The 21,825-nt window shown below is 39.0% G+C and overlaps 1 protein-coding gene across 8 annotated transcripts in view; it reads left to right on the top strand.

Annotated features, from left to right (window-relative positions):
• Nucleotides 1-21,825, top strand: part of COL19A1 (collagen type XIX alpha 1 chain) — a 192,300-nt gene that overhangs the window by 112,521 nt on the left and 57,954 nt on the right. For all 8 annotated transcript variants that reach the window (XM_065056225.1, XM_065056229.1, XM_065056230.1 and 5 more), the window contains 2 exons: nt 19-72; nt 17,329-17,382. In XM_065056225.1, the coding sequence (XP_064912297.1) occupies nt 19-72; nt 17,329-17,382 (108 nt within the window). The remainder of the gene's footprint in view (nt 1-18; nt 73-17,328; nt 17,383-21,825) is intronic.

The following is a 21,825-nucleotide window of genomic DNA, read 5'->3' on the forward strand; positions in this document are numbered from 1 at the left end:
CAATGTTTGTATTTTCAGGGTTTGCCAGGGCTGGAGGGTCCCCAAGGTCCACCTGGCAAAGAAGGTCAAAGGGTGAGTAAACTTGGTGAACAACTGGTGGGTGTGCGAACTGACCTTGATATGTGACTTCTGTCTAAGCACTAATGAAAAATGGAAAGGTAGCAGCTGAGTATGAATCAACAAACTGAGCTTTGACATGTGAGGTTTCTCTTCAGTTGAAGGAGATTTAACGACTTCAAACATCTAAAGTGTTGACTGGCAGCACAGATGTAGATATTGTCATTTGTGCAACATGTTTCTGCTGCAATTTAAAATGACAGAATAATAAAATTGTTCAGATGTTTTTATTTTATTGTGGGGATAGATCATACCTTGTGAACTCTGGGATATATAAAATATGAATTTTAGGGTCATTATCTAAAATATTAACAGAAACTAGAACTACTGACCCAAGTTTTGTGGTAGATGCCATTATGCAGGTGTCAGCCTAACATATATATGCAGAGAAGTAAGAGGAAAAAAAGTTACAGATATTATGCTCAGGACATGAAATAAACTCTGGATTATTCAGAATGTTAACATAATGAAGTAATTGACTGACTGGTTTCTCTGAGTTATATTTTCGTTTTCTCTGACTTAGTGAATTTGGTAGTTCATTAGAACAGATAACAAATATTTTTGATTGTCATATCTCAAGAAATAATTCAGTTTTGAGAGTTTATGATCTAGTCTGCACCTAAAAGTTTGGGAAGATAATCAGACTCAAACATTTCAATAAATTGTACCCAGTTTGTGGTTTTGAAGTTAGATGTCTCGATAATTTTTGGTTTGTTTAGGCATCGTGACTTTTAATATCTCAGTTAAATTATCTGAAGTGGCAGGATTTAGTAGTACATATCATTTGTCTTAGTCAACTACAGTGAATTAATAAAGATCAGTTTAATCATTCCAGTAATAGTAATAATAATAACAGAAGACCAGTTCTTTAACTAAATGAGTAATGGTGTGAAGGCCCGAAAGCTATGTTTTATATTGTTTTTTAAGTCATAAAGATAGCGTTAAATTTCACTTAAATTGAACGGGAAAATATGAAAGCTGAGGTTATTTTTCACAGTAAGGATTGAGAACCCATTCAGAAAAAGTCCATTTAGTAAGAGAGAATCAAAAGTTGTGGTGAATTTGCTATTAAACCAACTTTTACAGCATATTAACATGCTGTTAAAGATATTATACTTACTGTGACTTCCAGTGTTATGCAGTTAAATATCCAGGATACTGAAAAGCTAGGGATATCCAGTTCTAGAATGTTTTAGCATGTTTTTTTGTGGAGTATTGAATCTGCAGAGAACACACAGTTTGTTGGTTCTCCTTTGAGAACAGTTATAAATATGGCTGTGGTTTAGAGATATCACTCTTTGAACTTCTTAATTTTTTGAGGCAAAGATTTAGGTCTAGCACGATGTATTATATAATGGGGGATAAATTAATTTCAAAAATCTTTTTCCCATTTTCTGGTGGGAATTAGGGAGTTGGTACATTTATCATGGCCATGTCTTATTCGCGTGTAAAATGGAACTGCTGTCTCATTCCAATATCTATAAAAACAAAAGTGCTGATTGTTTTACAGTCTTGGCCACGCACACAGTTGCCTTGAGCCAAACAATGAGAACAGGACAGACCGCAGGGCCTCAGCATCTGTCTTTATCTTTCTACCAGCAAGATGCTCACAATACTCTTTCTGCTGGCTACCCCCGCCCAGCGATAATAACAGTTTGCGGTCTTAATTCAACTCCCATGTGCATTTGCATTTCCAATACATTTAATTACACAATAACGTACTGTTTGTTACAAGATCTCTGCTCTGTTTAATGACAAACAGGACAGTGCATATCTAATGGCCATTAAATGTTTTTATTTAATCATAGATGTCATGTTCCTCTGTTCTGCTTCCAGCAGAATCCTCCAAATCTTTCACATTATCTGAAGTTATTGGTTTTGTCATGGACTGTCTTTTGAAGACTAAAGCATAGTATTGGGTGTTTAACTAACTGATGATTTTTCTTCAACATCCTGTTCAGATCTAAAGGTGCTATTGCGACCATTTTGCAGACAGAAACTGTAACGTAATAGGGAGGGGAAAACAAACAAACAAACAAACCCTACTCCAAAACATTTGGAAGTATCTATTCAACTTGGATGCCATTTGCATTATACTTGTCATATTCCAGGTTTTAATACCCGCTTACCTCAGCAGCATTTTCAAAAGCTAGGCTTAGTTTAATGGGGAGCTAAGAGGAGAATTATTAAATGTGTAAATTAGACATCTCAGAACACACATTAAAATGATCTAAGGAACTGAGGAAAATTAACAGTGTTAATAGCAGTATTTTCAAAAACTCAAAGAAACATCCAGAAGGCTCAAGATAGAGCTAATGACTTAGGTGACACTACACAATGAGATAGAAAGGGAAGAAAAAGAGCCATGCAGTGGGTTTCTTCCCTCTTTTGAACTGGACTGAACCATGCATTTTCATTCTCAGCATGTTTTTAAGTAGGATTTTGTTATATCATCCAAGATCTGAGTTTAATAATAGAACTACTGAGAAATACCAAAAGCGGGAGCCTGTACCAGAGTGTGCACCATCTCCTTCTGTTGACCATAGAGGGAACTTAGGACCTCTCCCGTATTAAGAAGAAAAAGTCAGGATAGTAGTATTTCTTTCATCTCATAGAAATAATTGTATCAAAAAATACACAGTAAAAAAAAAATTATATAATAATTATTGTAGAAATAGAATAAATACAATAAAGATTAACTCAGTTGTAGATTTTTAGTTCCAAGTTATGCCCACCTTAAAATACATATTGACACATATGTGAAATTTGCTTACAAGCACAAATCTACAACATCACTCATTTAGACGTTGACAGTGGATGAGTTATTTCAAGAACAAAGGGGGATCAATACATTATTTGAAATAAAATGGTTACAGCTTTTGTCCAGTAAGTACATTGTAGATACGGTTACGTGGTATCATTTGAGCCAACACATTATTATTAAAATAATAAATATGTCACTTTCTGTGGCTTGGTGATTCAGTGTGTTACTGTTATATGATCACGCTAGGATATGATCTTGCTCCCGCTTCAACAAGCAGTTTAGTTTCTTCCATGTTTAAATGATGGTACGCAAGTAAGTCAGCCATGGAACTTGATGACAGAAGTGTGTGAAGTATCTTCTGTCTGAGCTTGTCTCCTGGAGGTTTTCCAGATATCCCGAAGGATGAAGGAGTTTGCAGAAAACATCATACACTAATATTTACAGAAATTTAGTGTAGGGAGATCATTCAGAATGAGAGAGAAGAAGCCCTGAAAGCTCTTTGACTAGATCTGCGTCGTGTCAAAGGATCCCATATCAGGATGCACGCTCCATTTTTTGGCTTAAGACTAAATTCCAAACTCACTATAATTTGGAGGTAGTGCAGTCATGGAGAAGAGCTAGTGCAACGACAAATAAAAATTGGATTCTTATGCGTATTACTTCTTTCATACCGCTGTAGTAGCAAAATGCACAAATATTTTTTTCTATATAAGCAAACATGTTAATAGTCTAGCATTTAGCAATTGTGTTGGTTATAAGAGTAAATTCATTACTTCTGTTCTTTCTCCACCTATTGTGATGCCTTTTCCTCTCATCTCCTTTGTTATGTCTTCTCATTCTGCACATAGCTGGCTTATGCAGAAGAGAGGAACCTTCATGAGAAATGAGGCAGTACAAATAGTGATCTTCAGACTTTTATAGTTTGTTTCCTTTGCAGAGTAATTAAAAGAAAGGAACAGAGTTGTGAGCTAACGTGAAGCGATTGGCTTTTTGTTTATTACCACACTTCTGTATCTACACAAAAGAAACAACTTAACATTTACAATAGCTCCACCAAAAAAAAACATAAAAATCAGTGGTTCATCATATGTGGCACATCCTTATTTAGGGTGCTACTTGGAAGAGGAAGGTCATGATTATAGCAGAAGAAATAGTGGCTACATGATAATCTGACCATATCCAGACACCATGCAGTGAACTTATTTCTGATTCTTCAACCAACCTGATACACATACAATACTCATTGAAAGGTATTTTTTGTTGTGACGATCTCTTAAGTGAGCTTAGTTAAAGTTTGTGTTTATACTGTTCTTATGTTTCTCCTTTTGTCCTGGTACCCACTGCCACTCACACGTGTTAGATAGCTTTGTGTTTTCCTGGGGGTAAGAGTTCTCAAACCTTTGCAGTTCTTACAAAAAGACCAGTGTTTCTCCTTGCTCTGCCACTGCTGACTAGTACAATTTTTAGTTTTGTTATCTTTAGTGAAGTGGTTTATGTTAGACTTGAGGCCTTGGTAAGAAAGAGCCTTTGGTTTTAATTCTGGTCACTGGGAGAAGTGGACCAATAGAGATGGTTGCCCATTCCCTCTTCCTTGTTCCTGTATGAGAGACACTGGACCTTTCTGTGGGTGTTACCTTCATACATCATTTTTCAGCGTCCCTCTTGTTGTCTTCAGGCATTCAGAGCAGGGTGTTACTGCTGCAGCAGCTTGATACTATTATGCCAGTGCTCAGAATGATGTCAGGATCTTTAGAAGGTTATTTGATGTTACTCAGAAAAGTCCCTGGTCCAATATTGCTCAACAACAAAAAATAGAAATATTGGGTGCTAACCTAGCATTGCATGGAATTTAAACCACAGTGGACAAGTACACCATCTTTCTGGCTCCCTGCATTACACAGAACTTTGTTATTTCTCCCAGTATTCTTGCACTTTAGCTAAGTATATCTTTCATGGTAGTAGTTTCCACCTGAAAGACATCAATAGAGACTTTGGAAGTCTCCTTGATTTTTTGTTGTTGTTGTTCCAGTGATTCTTGTTGATACCACATTTAAAAATGTGCTTTTTATTTTACACTTGAGCATGTAGCTTAAGCCTCCAACAACTGTTTGGGATTTTTTTATGTCTGCTTTACATTAAAAAGATATTTAAAGTATTTTTCTCTGTAATCAAATCACCATTCAATTTATTTTTGAGAAAATTAAACTAAGATCCTTCAGATCCCCATGTAAAGAATTATTTTCAGTCCTCAAATAATTTTTTCATGTTTCTGTACTTATTAAAAATTTCCAATATTTGTAAGTATAGACCAAATAGAGTTTTCCAGATTCTACCTTCAGTATGTTAAATGCTGTGAAGTGAATTTATATTTCCAAAATATATTCCAAGCTTTTGGAAGCTAATGATTAATTTCAGTTGGAGGTCTTTGTAGCAGGGACCTTCCCTTGAACTTGGTGCATTTTTTATAAGTACTATTTTTTTTAAAACAATTTAATTTTAAATACAATATTTTAGTGAATTCCAAAAAATCTTTTAACACAAAGCATCATCACAAGTTTATTAGACAACTGTACTGTGAAATCTATAAATGGTCATTTTTCAATCAGGTCCAGCATGCAGCTAGCAAACAAAGCAGTTTGTGCAGCAGTTTCTGCATCTTTGAGATATTCTTGATACCTTCTTGAGCTTCTGGGCACTTTTTCTGGGATTTGGGAACTTCTGGGAACCCTCTCAGGAAACTGAGGCTGCCTGCTGCTGCCAGACAAGGCTCCGGTAAGGGCAGCTCTGGCAGATTCTACCTAAATCCATCAGCTGTCCTTGCTCAAAGGGTGCCTGCAGCTTTTGCTCTAGCTGACTCCTGATTAGGAAGGGTCGAGCCCCCTTTTAGCCCATGCCGGGAAGAGGACTCTGTGGTAGGCAGGCAATGCAGCAGTTTGTGCATCATCACGGATAACAGAAGCAGCAAATGGATGTGCAGCAGTTTGCACTGCAGTTCATGCAGAAGGCCACAAAGAAGAGGCCAGCAAACTTCCTCCATCCAACATCCACATCCTTAAATATGATGGTCAGAAGGCACAGGACCCAGACACCACCAAAGTAACTGTCTGTTTGCTGTTGAACTCTTGCACCCAGGCAGCTTCAGAAGAAAGATACAGCTCTGAAAGTCCATGGAACCTGGTGGGTTGCATGCACAAGTGCAGAGGAAGCTAGCTGATGTCATTGCAAGGTCACTGTTAAATGGTCATAGCAACTGGGAGAGGTTCCTGGAGGCTAGAAGAAAGCAAGTATCACTTTTGTCTTTGAGAAGAAAGATCTAGGGAACCACAGGCAAATCATCCTCATCTCAGTCCCTGTGAGTGAGTCAGAGGAAACCCACCTAGAAACAATTTCTAAACACATGAAGGACAATAAGATGAATGGGATAGTCTGTGTTAGAGAAGTTCTCTATATAAGAAGCAGTATACAAAATAATTCAATAAGCTGAGGAAGTCTATTCCCCATCAGTCTGCATGGATTTATGAAGGGGAAATTATTCTTGGGTGCAAACTGGAACATAGGAGGTTCCACTTAAATATGAGAAGAAACTTCTTCACAGTGAGGGTGACAGAGCACTGGAACAGGCTGCCCAGGGAGGTTGTGGAGTCTCATTCTCTGGAGACATTCAAAACCCACCTGGACACATTCCTATGTAACCTCATCTAGGTGTTCCTGCTCTGGCAGGGGGACTGGACTAGATGATATTTTGAGGTCCCCACATTCTGTAGTTCTATAATGAGGTGATTAGCTTGGTAGATGAGAGGTGAACAGTAGATGTTGTTGACCTCAACTTTAGCAAAGCCTTTGACACTATCTCCTGTAACTTCATCTCGTTAGCTTCATAGGCAAGCTGACAAAGTACAGCTAAGATAAATGGATGGTGAGGTGGATTGAAAACCAGCTGAACAATTGGGCCCAGAGGGTTGTGATCAGTGGCACAAAGTCCAGTTGGAGACAAGACACTAGTGGTGTACCCCAGGGTTCAATACTGGAGCCAGGACTGTCCAGTATCTTCATTATCAACCTGAACAATGGGCCAGAACATAAGAGAGAACTGGGACAAGGGGAATCACATGAAGTTCAACAAGGGGAAATGCAAAATCCTGCATCTATGGAGGAATAACCGCAGGTACCAGTATACACTGGAAGCAAACTGTCTGGGAAGAGGATTTGTGTAGAAGAACCTGCTGGACAACAGGAAGACTGTGAGCCAACTATGTACCGTTGTGGAACAAAAAGGCCAACAGTACCCTGGACTGTATTTGGAAGAGCATTGCCAGCAGGCCAGGGAGAGATCCTTCCTCTTCGCTAAGAACTGGTGAGACCACATCAAGGAAGACATGGGCTTAGTGAAGTGGGTCTAGCACAGGACCACAAAGTGGATTAAAGGAACTGGAGCATCTTTTGTGAAGGAGAGGCTGAGAGAGCTGGGACTTTTCAGCCTGGAGAAAATAAGGCTTAGGGGGCATCTTCTCAGTGTGTATAAATACCTGATGTGAGGGAATGAAGAAGAGGGAGCCAGATTCTCCTCTGTAGTAGCGTAGGACAGAATGAGAGCCAATAGGCACAAATTAAATAACAGGAAATTCCATCTGGACACAAAAAAACACTTTTTTATTGTGAGAATGGTCAAATACCGGTACATGTTGTCCAGAGAGGTTGTAAAATCTCCATCTGTGGGGATATTCAAGAGTCAAGTACATACAGTACTGGAGAACTGACCCTGCTTCAGGAGGGGGATTGTACTAGGTGATCTCAAGAGGTCACTTCCAACACAGACGATTCTGTGATTTTTATTTAACTAGCCCCATCTTATGCTCAGAATAGCTGCCAACAACTTCATTTTTTATAGATTAATAGGATTTTTTTTTTTTTATGTTTCAGATGTATTTAAACAGACATTTTCTGCTGTGGTAGTTTCCCTGGTTCCAGTGAGGAATTCAGTTCAAACATCTACAAATCTTTCTAAGGCACCACAGTCATATTCTCGACTTTGTATTCCTTGGAAAGTTGCAGGTGTCCTGAAGTAAATATTTTTGAAACAACTTCCTTATTTCCAATTGTTGTGTTTATAATACCAAATACTTCACTTAAGAGGAAGTTATTTTAGCATTATCTTAGTAATAAATTAAGCACCTCATAAAACTGAGAGTCCTTTGCATTGTCATATCTAGTGTTTCAGCATTGATTTCACTGAAATTAAGTGTTTGGAGGGACCTTGTGACCTTGCAATACTTACTTTATGTTAATATTCAGTTTACTCTCAGAGATTACAAGTTTTTCTAATCAAGCGGGAATAAAATCATTATAACACAGTGTAAAATATTCCTAAGTAAATAAATGGGCGGGGAGCTGTTAGGTTTTCTTAACATAATTGTTTAGAGTGACTTCAAAATTAATTTAAATTCAGATTGCATTTATCTGGTTTATAGAACTTAAATATTTCTTTGACATAATTTGTTTTCTAGTTCAGTGAGTAAATGTTGTACTCAACCACTTGTCAAACAAGCTTTACAGAGCAATGATAATTACTGCATAGTAGGTCTGGCTTCTGGCACAGTGCAAAAAGTATTTTTCACAGCTATAGCTCTAGAGTTTTGGAATGTCTTTTAATCTTCTCAGTCCTTCTTGACTTTGATGTAAGTTCTTTTTAAGTATAGAAAGCTCCAGTCTGATTTTTATCTTTAAGTTGAAGTGCTGTGTGGCAAGGCAACAAAGGAAAGCTTGTGGTTGGCGTCTACTACAGCCAATCAGGGAGAGTCGGTTGATGGAGCCTTCTTACTCTGGCTACAGGAGGTATCATGCTTGCAGGCTGTTGTCCTGCCGGGGGACTCCAACCACCCCAACATCTCCTAGAAAAGTAGCACTGCGAGCTATAGGCAATCCAGGAGACTCCTGGAGTGCTTTGAGGATAACTCTACCAGGGGGTATGCAATACTGGACCTGTTGGTCACCAGTGCAAGTGAGCTCATTGGTGATGTCGAGACTGGAGGTAGCCTGGGCTGCAGTTATCACATGCTCATGGAGCTTGCAGTCCGGAGGGAGGTGGGGCAGGTGATGAGTAAAGTCAGGACCCTGAATTTTAGGAAAGCCAGCTTCTAGCTCTTCAAGCAGTTAGTCAACAGGATCCCCTGGGAAACAGTCTTCAGGGACAAGGGAGCAGAACAGAGCTTGCAGACCTTTAAGGACACTTCCCAGTGAGCACAACAGCTTTCGGTCCCCAGGTGTAAGAAACTGGGTAAGGAGGGCAAGAGGCTGGCATAGCTGAGTCAAGACCTGCTGGTCAAGCTAAAGAGCAAGGAGGAGATTCACAGGCATTGGAAGCAGGGACAGGGATCCTGGGAAGAATATAGGGACACTGCCCAATTATGCAGAGTTGGGGTCAGGAAGGCCAAGGCACAGCTGGAGTAAAGGAAGCAAAGATTAACAAGAAGATTAACAACAAGTATGTCAGCCAGAAAAAGAAGGTCAGAGGAAGCATGCCCCCTCAATGAGCAAGACAGGTAAACTGGTAATAGTGGAGTAGGAGAAGGTACTCAACAACTTTGCCCCAGTCTTCACTGGCAAGCTCTCTTCCCACACTTCTTGAATGGAAAATGAACTGCAAGACAGGGACTGGGGGAGCAAAGTCCCTTGCGCTGTAAGTAAGGATCTGATTCATGACCACTTAAGGAACCTGAACATGCATAAGTCCATGGAACCTGATCCATCCTAGGTTCCTGAGGGAACTGGCTGATGTAGTTGCCAAGACACTCTCCATGATATCTGAGAAGCCTTGGCAGTCAGGTGAAGTCTTTGGTGACTGGAAAAAGGTAAACATTGCACCCATTTTTAAAAAGGTTAGAAAGGAGAACCCTGGGAACTACCGACCTGTCAGCATCACCTCTCTGCCTGGGAAGATCATGGAACAGATCCTTCCAGAAGGATGTGCTAAGGCATATGGAGGACAGGGAGGTGATTTGGACAGCCAGCATGGCTTCACCGAGGGCAAGTCCTGCCTGACCAACCTAGTGGTCTTCTATGATGGAGTAACTACATCACTGGACAAAGGAAGGGTTACAGATGTCATCTGTCTGGACTTCTGTAAAGCCTTTGACACAATCCCCGCAATGTCCTTCTCTCTAAATTGGAGAGGTATGGATTTGAAGGATGGACTGTTTAGTAGATAAGAAACTGGCTGGATGGTCACACCCAGAGAGCAATCAATGACACAACGGCTGGATGGACATCGGTAACAAGTAATGTCCCTCAGGGGTCCATGCTTTGACCATTACTGTTTAATATCTTCATCAATGACATAGACAGTGGGATTGAGTGCACCCTCAGCAAGTTTACAGATGACATCAAGTTGAGTGGTGCAGTTAAAATGCCTGAGGGACAAGTTGCCATCCAGAGGGACCTGGACATGCTCAAGAAGTGGGCCCACGTGAAACTCATTATGTTCAACAAGGCCAAGTGCGAGGTCCTGGGTTGTGGCAGCCCCTGGTATCAATACAGGCTGGGGGATGAAGGGATTGAGAGCAGCCCTGCTGAGAAGGACTTCATACTGGTGAATGAAAGATTGGACATGGGCAGGCAATGTGCCCAGGATATGATTGGACTTCCGGGCTGCATCAAAAGGAGCGTGACCAGATGGTGGAGGGAGGTGATTCTGCCCCTCTGCTCTGGTGAGACCGCCCTTGGAGTCCTGTGTCCAGCTCTGGAGCCATCAGTACAGGAAAGACATGGACCTGTTGGAGAGGGGCAAGAGGAGGCCACAGAAACGATCAGAGGGCTGGAACAGCTCTGCTGTAAGGACAGGCTAAGAGAGTTGGGGCTGTTCAGCCTGGAGAAGAGAATGGTCTGCGAAGACTATATTGAGGTATTTCGGTGCTTAAAAAGGGCCTATAAGAAAGATGGGGACAGACTTTTTAAAAGGGTGTGTTACAACAGGACAAGGGGTAATGGTTTTAAACTGGAAGAGAGGAGATTCAGGCTAGACACGAGGAAGAATTTTTTTACACTGAGGGTGGTGAAACACTGGCCCAGGTTGTCCAGAGAGGTGGTAGATGCCCCATCTCTGGAAACATTCCAGGTCAGGCTGTACAAGGCTCTGAGCAACCCAATCTAGTTGAAGATGTCCCTGCTCATGGCAGGGGGGTTGGACTGGCTGATCTTTGAAGGTCCCTTCCAACCCAAACTATTCTGTGATTCTATGTTCCTTCGCTTGGGTATTTAACAGTCTAGAAATTGTTGATATAAAAGGTGGAGATAATTTTCAGGTTTTCTACCATCATTTATCGACCGTAAAGGTGAAGTAAATAACCAGTAAGGTAGGATAAAGTTTAAAAAAAAAATCTATTTTTTCCCACTTTGACACTTAACAATGAGGTATAAAATGTTCTAATTTAGAACGTTGAAGACAGATTTGTCAATTAGATAATAGTTCTGTCATTTTTAAATTTCTTTGTTATTTTTCATGATGAAATAAAAATCTACCTTTTAATGGAAAAATCTAACTTTTAAAGGAATAGCAGAAATTATTTCACTTTTAAGATCTCATTTAGAATTTTCAGGCTCCTTTCCAAATACTCTATTATCAAACTTTCTTGTAATGTCTCTTAGCAAAAGGTATAGCATCATGAAACAATATGAAATTGTTTCTCATAATTTAAAATGAAGGTATTCATTCTGAAGATATCTAAATGTAGTTGAAAAATGTTTCTGCAAAGTGATTTTGAATTTAAAATACACTTTTGTGAATACACCTGAAAAATTGTTATGGATTTTCTCTAGGGATTTGTTGCCAACATACGTCATGGCATTTCACTTCTTGGGAGCTCTGTGCCTGTTTAAGGACTTTTTTTGATGTTTGTTAAATGCATTTGGATAATATTATATAGTCTGACTAGGTGCTTTCTTTTAGAATTTTATTAATACAAAAAAAAAAGTATTAATACAAAGAAACTAGAGTTTATTTGAAATCATTCATAAAATTAGAAAGCCAAGGCTGAGTGTGGGAATGCTCCTGCCTTAGCGAGGAGCTCCCTAGTGACTTCTCTCCGAAAAAAGGGATTATGGTCTGTGTGCTCTGTTCTTCTGTGAGCCATGATTCTGTGAAAGGCTTTAGTGGCATATGAGAGGCAGACTTTGACTTGTTTTCTGTAAACGGCTTAATTTCTTGCCTTCTGGACTTATTTCCTGGGGGTTTATTGAGGTTTAACATTTAATACAGAGGTTAATTTGTAATACACTGGTTACCATAATACATTTTCAAGGCCAAGGTTAATAGGATTAAAAAGGAATTTTATGTTCAAGTCCTAATGTTGTATTTCCGAAGTTTAAAAGATTTCATTGACTGCAATGTAGGTTTCTAGTTTAGGAATGAGAATATCCATACTATAAGATTTCTAAGGATTAAAAAAAAAAATCTTGTGCAATTGTGACACTACCAAAGTTAATGACAAAACTTTTAATAACGGTAGCTGTGCAGTCAGGTGGTTAAATGTCAAAGCTCTCTTTAAATTTTACTAAATTTTTGGCTAAATGCACAGTGGAAAATAATGACTTGGTATTCAGACTGTGCATTTGTTGTAGATTTATAATTTTCACTTTGTGAACTGTCACATAGTTGATTTGGGTCGTGGAGAACCTCCTCCTGTCCCACAACCAATCAGTAGATGCACACTGTTGTGTAACTGGGTTGGGTGGGTGATTGCTCTGTTTTTCATGATTAATTTTAATCTTCTGTTTTCAGTTAACTCTTGAACTGGCTTTCTTACTGATACTGCCATGTGATGTCTGCCTGCCTTCACCTAAAACGGCAGCCTGGCAGGGTTTTTCTGGTAAACCATGGAGTAAAGGACTGTGACCAGTGCTGGGACGGGCTGGGTTGGGTTTCCCCTGGGTTAGAATTGGTTCAAACTCTGCAGGCTCCAGGTGAGCTGCCAGGAGCCCTGGCTTGTGGCTACGGACAGAGAGGGAAAACTGGGAAGTCTACGGGGACTAGGCATATCAAGTTAGAGGACTGAGACAGAGGAAAGCCTCTTTTCTGTACTCTGAATTAGTGTAGGCACTGGGACTTGTCTGGCTGCTTGGTGGCAGCTTTGGGTATCTGGAGAAATAATAGTCTTCTAACTGCCCTGAGCTCCACTCACGTGGCTGCATTTAGGTGCCCAAGGGGCTGGCAGGGTGTCCGTGGGTTGGGCATTCTGAGACAGGGGTCCTGACTTTCCACCTGCCTCCTGCTTCGGGTATAGCTGCGCCTTTGTCAGTCTGATTTTGAGGATTATTCGAAAGAATCTTAGTTTAGCTTGGCAAACAAGTTACATAAGGCTCATTAATATTGCATAATAACTACAGTAGTTAAGACTTTAAAGCCCAGCTTCCTTCTTTCTCTAGACCTAGTTCCTGTTTTGAAATGTGATGATGTGTTTCAGGAACTGCTAATTAGCGGTTTCCCTTGAAAATTCTCACGGGCTTATTCTAGGAACTTTTCCCTTCATACTCAAGTGTGGGTTCTTTGAATTATTAATTCTATGTATCGTGTCAGTGTTCCTACATAAATCTGCTCAATTTTATCCTAAAATAATCTGCAATTTATTTTTAGACACTTGGATTAGCAATCTTGCTCTTCTATAGTTAGAGATACGTGAATAGATGGATGCAACATGATACAGCAGGGGTTGCAGTATAGACTTTGAATTCTTGCGTTGTGTGTTGGACCTGCAGCAGTGCCAAGGGGCAGCAGTCAGAATCAGAGCACAAGCTTACGGAAGGATGCGCAGAGCCTCTCTTCTGAACAGCTTTCCATCTAATGTGAGGCAAAGCTTATCAAGTCATTTTGATTAACAGAAAGGATGAAGGAAGAGAGGAATAAAGAGTGCAGTTGACCGTGTACTTCACTTAGGCACTCAGCTGGGGTTTGCTGAAGCACATAATTTCTTATTTACTTTATTTTTAATATTTTATCTTTTTTTTTGCCCCTGAACAAGCAGTTATTTGAACGATTTTTGTGTGAATTGTAGCTGAAGTTTCTCCTATGGTTAAGACCAAAGTAGCTGACTGTCCAAATTAGCTGAGAGCAGATATTTCATGAGTCAAGGGGACAGGATACAGTATCAGTAACACTTAGACAACTTCTTAATGCATTGATTGCCAACAAAAATACATGCAGCACGAAAGAAATAACCAGCAACTGTTTTGGTTTTCTTTTCTTTAGATATTATTCTGAGTAGCATTAGACAACTTGTTGACACCACTTATCTTTTTTTAAGCTAACGTTAAGTGGTATTGCGTTTTTTGTATAGTTAAAGGAAGTATGTGATTCTTACAACATTTATTTATATTTTGAGTAGTTTTAGAACCTTGATATTTGTTCAGTGAACTCAACTAATTTAAGGTAACGGACCTCCTGTGCCAGCTGCCGGCCTGTGCCCAGCGGTACAGCAGCAAACGAAGCTCTTCAGGAGCTGTCAAGACCCACTTTGGAGCAGGAGATGAGAAACGTGGCTCTCCACTAACCCACTCTATGAACCAGAGAAGACACTGAGATGTTTTTCACTTCTTTCTTGCCAGAAGAAAGACTCAGGATCAAACTGTAAATATTTAGTCATAGTCTGGCTCACAGTCTGCTCAAGGCAAGGCCATAATGGGCTTATCAAAAACATTCTTCTAATTTTTCTAATTATCCTAAACAAAACATAAACTCATTTTCTCTAGTTACACTCTTACTGTAGGATGTATTTTAATTTTTTCCATACTGATGCTGGGAAGTCAGAGAGAAGCAGGAGTGCTGGCAAGTAACGTGGAGTTGTGTGTATTCCTCACATTTAAATCTGTGTTTGAAAGGTAGTGCCCTTGTATGTATTTCTGCGATAAAATTAAAATATCAGACAGTTTAAAAGGGTGCTTTTAAGGAAAAAAAAAAAATTAAAAGGACTTTTGTTCCTCTAGAAAAAGGAAATACTTCATACCAATCTGTGTGATTATTCTACAGGTTTTTTGTAAACATGACACATAGTATAATGACTAGTAATGTAATGGTCTTATGAAAGGTAGGCCAAAGTGGTTTTTCTGTGTTTCACTGGGTAGATGTTCTGGTAATTAATAAATGACAGTGAAAAATAACTTCTCCCTTTTTTTTTTTTAATAACTGATCTTTTAGAAAGTTTAAGTTTTGGCTTTGTAATATGTCATAAATCACCTTTTGGATCATCTTGTAGAGATAAAATTGCCTTCCCAACATATTGCATGTTTTCCTGTGTAATTAACACCTTGTTCACAGTTGTGTCTGCCAGTCAAAGCTCTGCCTTCTTCCCCCTGACACTTCCTTGATACTTTGTTTAGACTGCTGAGATTTTAAGTGTCATCCTCAGGATACTTTAAATAAGTCCAAACAGGAAAAGGAAGGTGCTTCAAGAAGTCAACAGTATAGATCATTTTAACTCAGAGGGACTATTTTTAAAGTATGAAGCAATTTATCTTTGTTTATTACTTAAATCATTGCCTCTCAATCTGTTTTTCATACTTTCTAAGGAAAGTTTAGTGCTTTTCAAAAAAAGCCAGGAAATGTTAGTTTCTGTCTGTATTTCTGAAGTAGAAATCAGCCCAGAAGTCTGGATGTAGCTAACAGCAGCCCCCCTTTCCTCATGTGTGTGCACCTTTCCCAGTCCTGTCTCGTCTCTAGGGCCAGGCAAGCTGCTCAGTTGCCCAGTGAACTGATCGAAGTTAAAAACAACTCAACATTTTTGTGGGCCATTCCTAGCCCAGGTGACTTCCCAGCTCTGGGTCATCTCAGGGCTGCTTAGTGTCAGCAACACATCAGAGGACATACTGGGGGTGGCTGGTAAGGGACAGTATAGTCCTGAGCCCAGTGTAGGCACCTTGTACTGTATTTTCGTTCTGAAAAGTTACCCTGAGCAGCTGCCCCAGTTACAGCCCTGCATGTGCGAGTACTGGCAGGATTAAACAGCTCAGCACATGACATATGTCTCAGCTAGTTAAGACCCAGGAATTTGGCACTGCAAATATGCTGAGGTACTTGGTTGTTTTTGGTTTTGTTTTTGTTTTCTTTTTCACGCTGCCCTTAAAACACACTGACTGACTGAGAATCTTCATAAAACCCTGGTGACAGTGTACATGTTATGTTCTTCTCCAAATCTCTACCTCCTGCTTCTTAGGAGTGTCCCAGGCATCTGGGCAAGAGGTTACCCCAATGAGCTGCAGGGTGTGAGGAGGAGGGATTTTTCCATGCTTACTGTCATCATCTTGTTTCCCCTCAGTGCAGATCAAGATTCATGAGATGCAGAGCATGAGAGGGGTTTCCTACAGATCAGGGCTCTCACCTGGAAAGAGCAAAGCTGAGATTTCACTTTCTGTTCTCTAGATTACTGCTGCATTTTGTGTGAGATCATGATTTAATAAAACGCAGAAGCAGGGGCCATAGCTTACAGAAATACCCCTATGTGTTAACTGCGAGCTGTCAGCAAGCGTTTTCATTTTTTAACTTCTTAAGCCAAGTTTTCACCAGGACATCCCCATAATACTTTTTGTTAATTTACATTTGCTATACACAAGCAAAAAATTTAGTTGTAATGGATATCACACATTTTTTTTTTAATCCATCACACCTAAATATTAGTTGTTCTCAGCTGTTGTTTCTAAAAAATGTGCCTCAGATTTCAGCTTGTCAATAACGATGTAAACTACTGTAAATTACTTCAATTTTTATGTTGATCTTCCTAAAAAAAAAAAAAAAAGCATATGTTAAACCAGCAGATGTTCAGCTGAGCTCTGTACTAAAAAATTGTAATATTTATGTGTGCATGTTTTTTTTAGAATCTGAGTGAAAAGTCTCCCATTCACTGAAGTAGCCTTTTATGGGCCTTAGGTTTTCATACAAATGGTTTTGCATGGGCATTATATACACAGATGGTAGTAGTTGCATGAGGAAGGTGAATTGTTTTTGCAAATAAATCACGGACTTTTCCACTTGTTATCATATCCTGGAAAAGGGTATGGATGTTTGTTAATTGGGTTATATTGCACATATGTACGTACTGTGCAAGTCCAGCACCACAGTTTAACATCGCAAGCTCTGGTATATTTAGATAAAATATAATTTTTTTACACCTCATCAAGATGCCTTGTTTATAACCCTATCCATGTGCACTCACGTTTGAGACACAGCTTTAAAATGTGGCAGTAAATGTTACACTGATGCAAATATAGTTTGTCATAATTATTAAAAACAATCCTAAAAGTACTCTAGTTAGATAGTGTTGCAGTGACTGAGAGTATTCATTTTGTATAGTTTTTGAATTTTTTGCTAATATGCAAGGCAATAAATCTTCTCTTCAGCAAAATATTAATTCCAAATCAGTCACTAGCTGTAGCATTTGTAAATGTCTGTTGTTCTTTTTTGTTTCCAGGGGAGGAGAGGCAAACCAGGCCTCCCAGGAAAGCCAGGCCCACCGGGACCTCCCGTGAGTAACTAATGAGGGGAATGGGAAATTTTCACTCTATCCTGGAACTTTGTTAGCCTTTCCGTAGCAGGTTATGTGATCATAATTATAGTTGAAAACAAGTGATGTTTGTTTACTCTGCTGTGTCAAACAGCTACTCTTGCTAGCCTTTTGATACCGCAAAGATAAAAGGACTGGGTCCACAAAAATGAGGGACTACACGGGAGGGAAAGAACAAGATGCAAACTTCAGTGGAGAAAGCAGAAATTGTCTGTCATTTCAAAGAAAGACTGGCCATGTATGCTAAATGTGAATACTGTGCATTCATTCACTTTCTAAAATGCGTGATGCTCTGCAGAAGATGGGATAATTTCTGTCTCGGAGGAGTAATTTGAAAGATGAAGGACCGTGTGAAGCATGTGCCAACTCTCTAAATGGTGGGAGGGTTTACACCCAGCACTGGAATGAGCACTCAGCTGTAGTTCAAATGAGTTTACTGAATAATTAGAAAGATAAAGAAATACATTACTCTATGGAAGGATTTGTAATCTGAAGCAGTAAAGGATTTAGCTCAGATCTAAGATGTTTAGTATTTATTTATTTATTTTTAAGTGATACATTATTCCAAACTTGAAGTCAGGCATGGATCTATTTTAGCCTAGAATGAATATGGTATTCCTTTGGTAAAGGAAGATTTGATCATATTTGTAACATTCTGTATATATTGTATTGCAAAAATGTTGTTGCACACAAATACAAATCAGCAATTTGTGGATTAAGTAAACTTCTACTGCTTTGCATTCTTAGTATCAAACACAGACTTCATAGTTCCTTTTTCTGCTTACCTGCAATAGGTAAAGGCCAGTAGTTTCCATGTCAGAACGTTTGATTCTTATTCTTCGACCTCACTTCGAGGGAAAGCTAGTCTTATTTGTAGAGAAGAGAATAATGGACTGCTGTGTGAGATACAATCAGTAAAATGAAACAGATGTCACTTAAACTAATCTAAAACCAAAACTGCATAAATTTTATATTTTCTCCCCCTTTCCTTGCCAAATGTGTTCAGAAAGAGGAGCTGATGACAGAGTTCATTTATGCTGCATAAAACTAAATAGTTACAAATCCCTTCGTCTCCCCCTTCTCCCCTGCCTATAGCCATATTGAAACCTTGCTTATTTGAGTCTTTCATACAGTTTGGGCTTCCTAATGCTGAACCAGTACTGCAGACTGCAGAAGTCCAAACAGAGGAAAGGAGTGATGCAGAATCTTTCTTAATACAAATGGCAAAAAATTACCTTTAAAAGGAAAACCAAAACAAAACTATGCACCATGACAGAACTCAATGTTAGACCTAATGTGCTTAGCTTTTTGTGACCCAGTGAAAAGCTGCTGCTCTGTTACAGGTTTCTGCCATTATAGATTTGCCAACAAGTCAGGCTTGTGAAGATGTATGATCCTTGACAGACATACCAAAAATTCTGAGTGAAGGCTAAATTGCACTTTTATTACTGAGGTCTGTTTCAGATTTTCATAGAGCAAATGGGATGTTCAACTTTGTCAGCATGGCTGCATCTGTACAAGGAGCTCTGTAGCTTAGCAATACACAGCAGAAAAGCATTCCTGTTGTGGTTAAAGGTATTTTTTTCTGGTATAACTAGCTTGATGCAGTTCTTACTTTGGAGACAGCGTCACCAGCATCTTGTGTTCTTCCAAGACTGACAATATAATGCATAGAAAAAGCACACCCTAGAAGCTGTATTACCTGTTAATGTGTATTTGCAGCATCCCCATATTTAAAGTGCTACAGCTTGTACATACCAAGGAGACTTTAACATGATCCATCATTTCTCCTCTCTTTTTCAAGGCTCAAAATGTATTAAATTTTGCTAGACTGTGCTTCCAGTTACCTTTTTTCTTCTAATAGCAGCTAGTGGCACATGAATATGTTGTCAGCCTTTACTTTGGCCTCTCCAAAGTGTGACAGAAGTGTCACACATGCAGGGTGGTCGCTGTCTCACATTTGGCATATACAGGGTACAGAATGCTTGACAGATTGACCATTGACTGAAAATGATCTAGAAAAAGTACGTTTGGTGTTTGATTGATGATTCGGAAAAATAAGACCTTTGTATTTGAGAAAAGGGAGATTCAGTCATTAATTGTTGGAGTAGCTACACACACTGTGTGTTTGAAATCAATAAATTTACCTAATTTATCTATCAGTATATGCCATGAGATTAAGTACTTAATTTAGATATTAGAAGAGCAGGCAGGTGTTCAGCAATGACAAAAACAACTTGTAAGAAGGAAAATTCTGCCTCCTTGAGGAAGAAGTTGGTGAACAGTTGATGGGATGTAATACTTGGGAGATTTAGTTTAAAGGACGGCCCTAAAAAAAAGGGCAGGGAGGGATTATGAGACCACATTCTGAACAGTCAAAAGGGCTCTAAATTGTGCACTACTAAGCAGTGTAAGTTTTTAGTAATTAAATTAATAAAGTTATAAATATAATAAAATTAATATTAATAACATTATAAATATAACATATTTATATTCTTATCTGATAAGATAAGACTATCTGATTTTTCTAACCCTCTCTCAGTACCTTCTTTTTTTTTTTTTTTTTTTTTCCCCTAACCTAATTTCTGGGGATTTTTATTTATTTTTTTTTTCCCAGGAAAAATGATGTTAGTTGTAAATTTCTAGTCCTTTAACATCATCTTCACATCTTCAGTAAAAAACAAGTATCAGTGTCAAAAACATAGATCTATTGGCAAGTAGTGATGAAACCACTCTGTTGTAATAAAATGGGTCTCTTCTATGCAACTTCTTCCAGGTATCCTTTGCTTTGTGTCATTTTCCCCTTATCCTTTCTTTTGTGTCATTTTCCCTGTGGATCAAATGCTGTGCCCACAAAAGGCAAGGAGGCAATGAGGGTTTTTATTCAAGGGTTATAAAAAGTATTTCTGTAAGCAAACCCAGATGATATCACCAGCTCCTTTTAGTACTTTTTAAGGTTTATTAAATATTATAGACTTTTGAAGTGTTCTGTTATTCCCCTGTGGTTCAGAATTCATGGTTTGCATCCTTGCTGTCTCATGTTGTTTTTGAGTACTGTTCTGTTATTTCAGTACTGGAGAGCTGAGCTGAGTGCTCACACTGGTCTCACTCCAGTGGGTAACAATTTGTACTGAAAACAAGGAATCCAAATGGGTTAAGTAGAACACCAGCTCCCTCTAGTGCTTTTTGATCCCTTCCCCCCTTTTAAAGATCCTAGAGAGCAATTTAAAGCTTCTGTTTAATAAATGATTCACTTCAGTCTTAGAAGCATTTTGCAAATTATTATTGTGAAATCAAAATCTCTGTGCCCTTTAAATGTATTACAGACATTTTCTTGCTTGCATTTTCTTCTGAACTCTTCTGAAAGAGATACTGTCTCTTTCACGTGCTGTTATCCTGCTCTGCATGGTTCTTCACTGAAATTGAAATGCTGATTTTATGAAACAAAAAGAAATACAATCAGAGTAGGAAGCTGTGAAATTGTAAGTACAGCATTTTGATCTGACTGCAGAACTGAGCTGATAGCTTTCCTCTCCCATAGCTGCTAGCAAAAATATCTACAGGACTTGGCAACACAGCACGGGTTACCAGCAGACCAGAGATTATTTTGCATAGGGATAACACATTGGCTTTCTAGTTTCCACCCCTTTTTTTTTTCAGTAATTAAAAGCAAAAGTATGGAAAGTGTCAGAACTTAGTATTTGTATGTTGTTACCCTAAGGATGCACAGGCCCAGTTTTCTACTCTTCACTTAGAGGAAATGCTTTGCTGGTCTAGGGTTGTAGAATTGCTACCTGCCTGGTTTTGTTTGGATTTCTGAGAGAAGATAATTTCTTTTTCTATTTGCTCTGCTTAGCTTCATGATGTCTGGCACTGTTTTACATATTATGGTCATTTGCGGGAGATTTGGGGCTTGCGGCAGGGATATGTTGTTGTTTTTCTTTTTTAATTTTATTTTTACTTACACACAAATCAGCAGCTGGATATTTCTATTTACAAAGGTGAGAGGACAGAAAAAGGAGTTTCACTTATTTCTCCGTTTAGGGTTAACTTTATATTTTCTGTCCCAGTTTTCTCTGTCTCTACTGGAACTGTTATGACTGAAGGAATTCCATTTCTGAGTAGTTCTCTTTTCCATGGGACATCAGATTGTTTTTAAAATAAAGAGAGTGCCAAGCTAGAGTTGTGCTTCAGACTTCTCCCAGTACAGCAGCGTTCTCTGGGGTGAGTCCGAGTGTGACTTCTGCCCAGTGCTGCTCTTTGGCAGGAGGCAAGTGCTGTCAGTGCTGGCTTTTAAAGCTGCAAAGCATGAGAACTACCTGATTTAGACAAGTGCCCTCTTGTCCAAGAATCTGTCTGTGGCAGAGCAGGGAAATAAAATTTGGATCTGCCAAATCACAGGTT

The sequence above is a fragment of the Columba livia genome, chromosome 3 (genome assembly GCF_036013475.1).
Source record: "Columba livia isolate bColLiv1 breed racing homer chromosome 3, bColLiv1.pat.W.v2, whole genome shotgun sequence".
Taxonomy (NCBI): Eukaryota; Metazoa; Chordata; class Aves; order Columbiformes; family Columbidae; genus Columba; species Columba livia.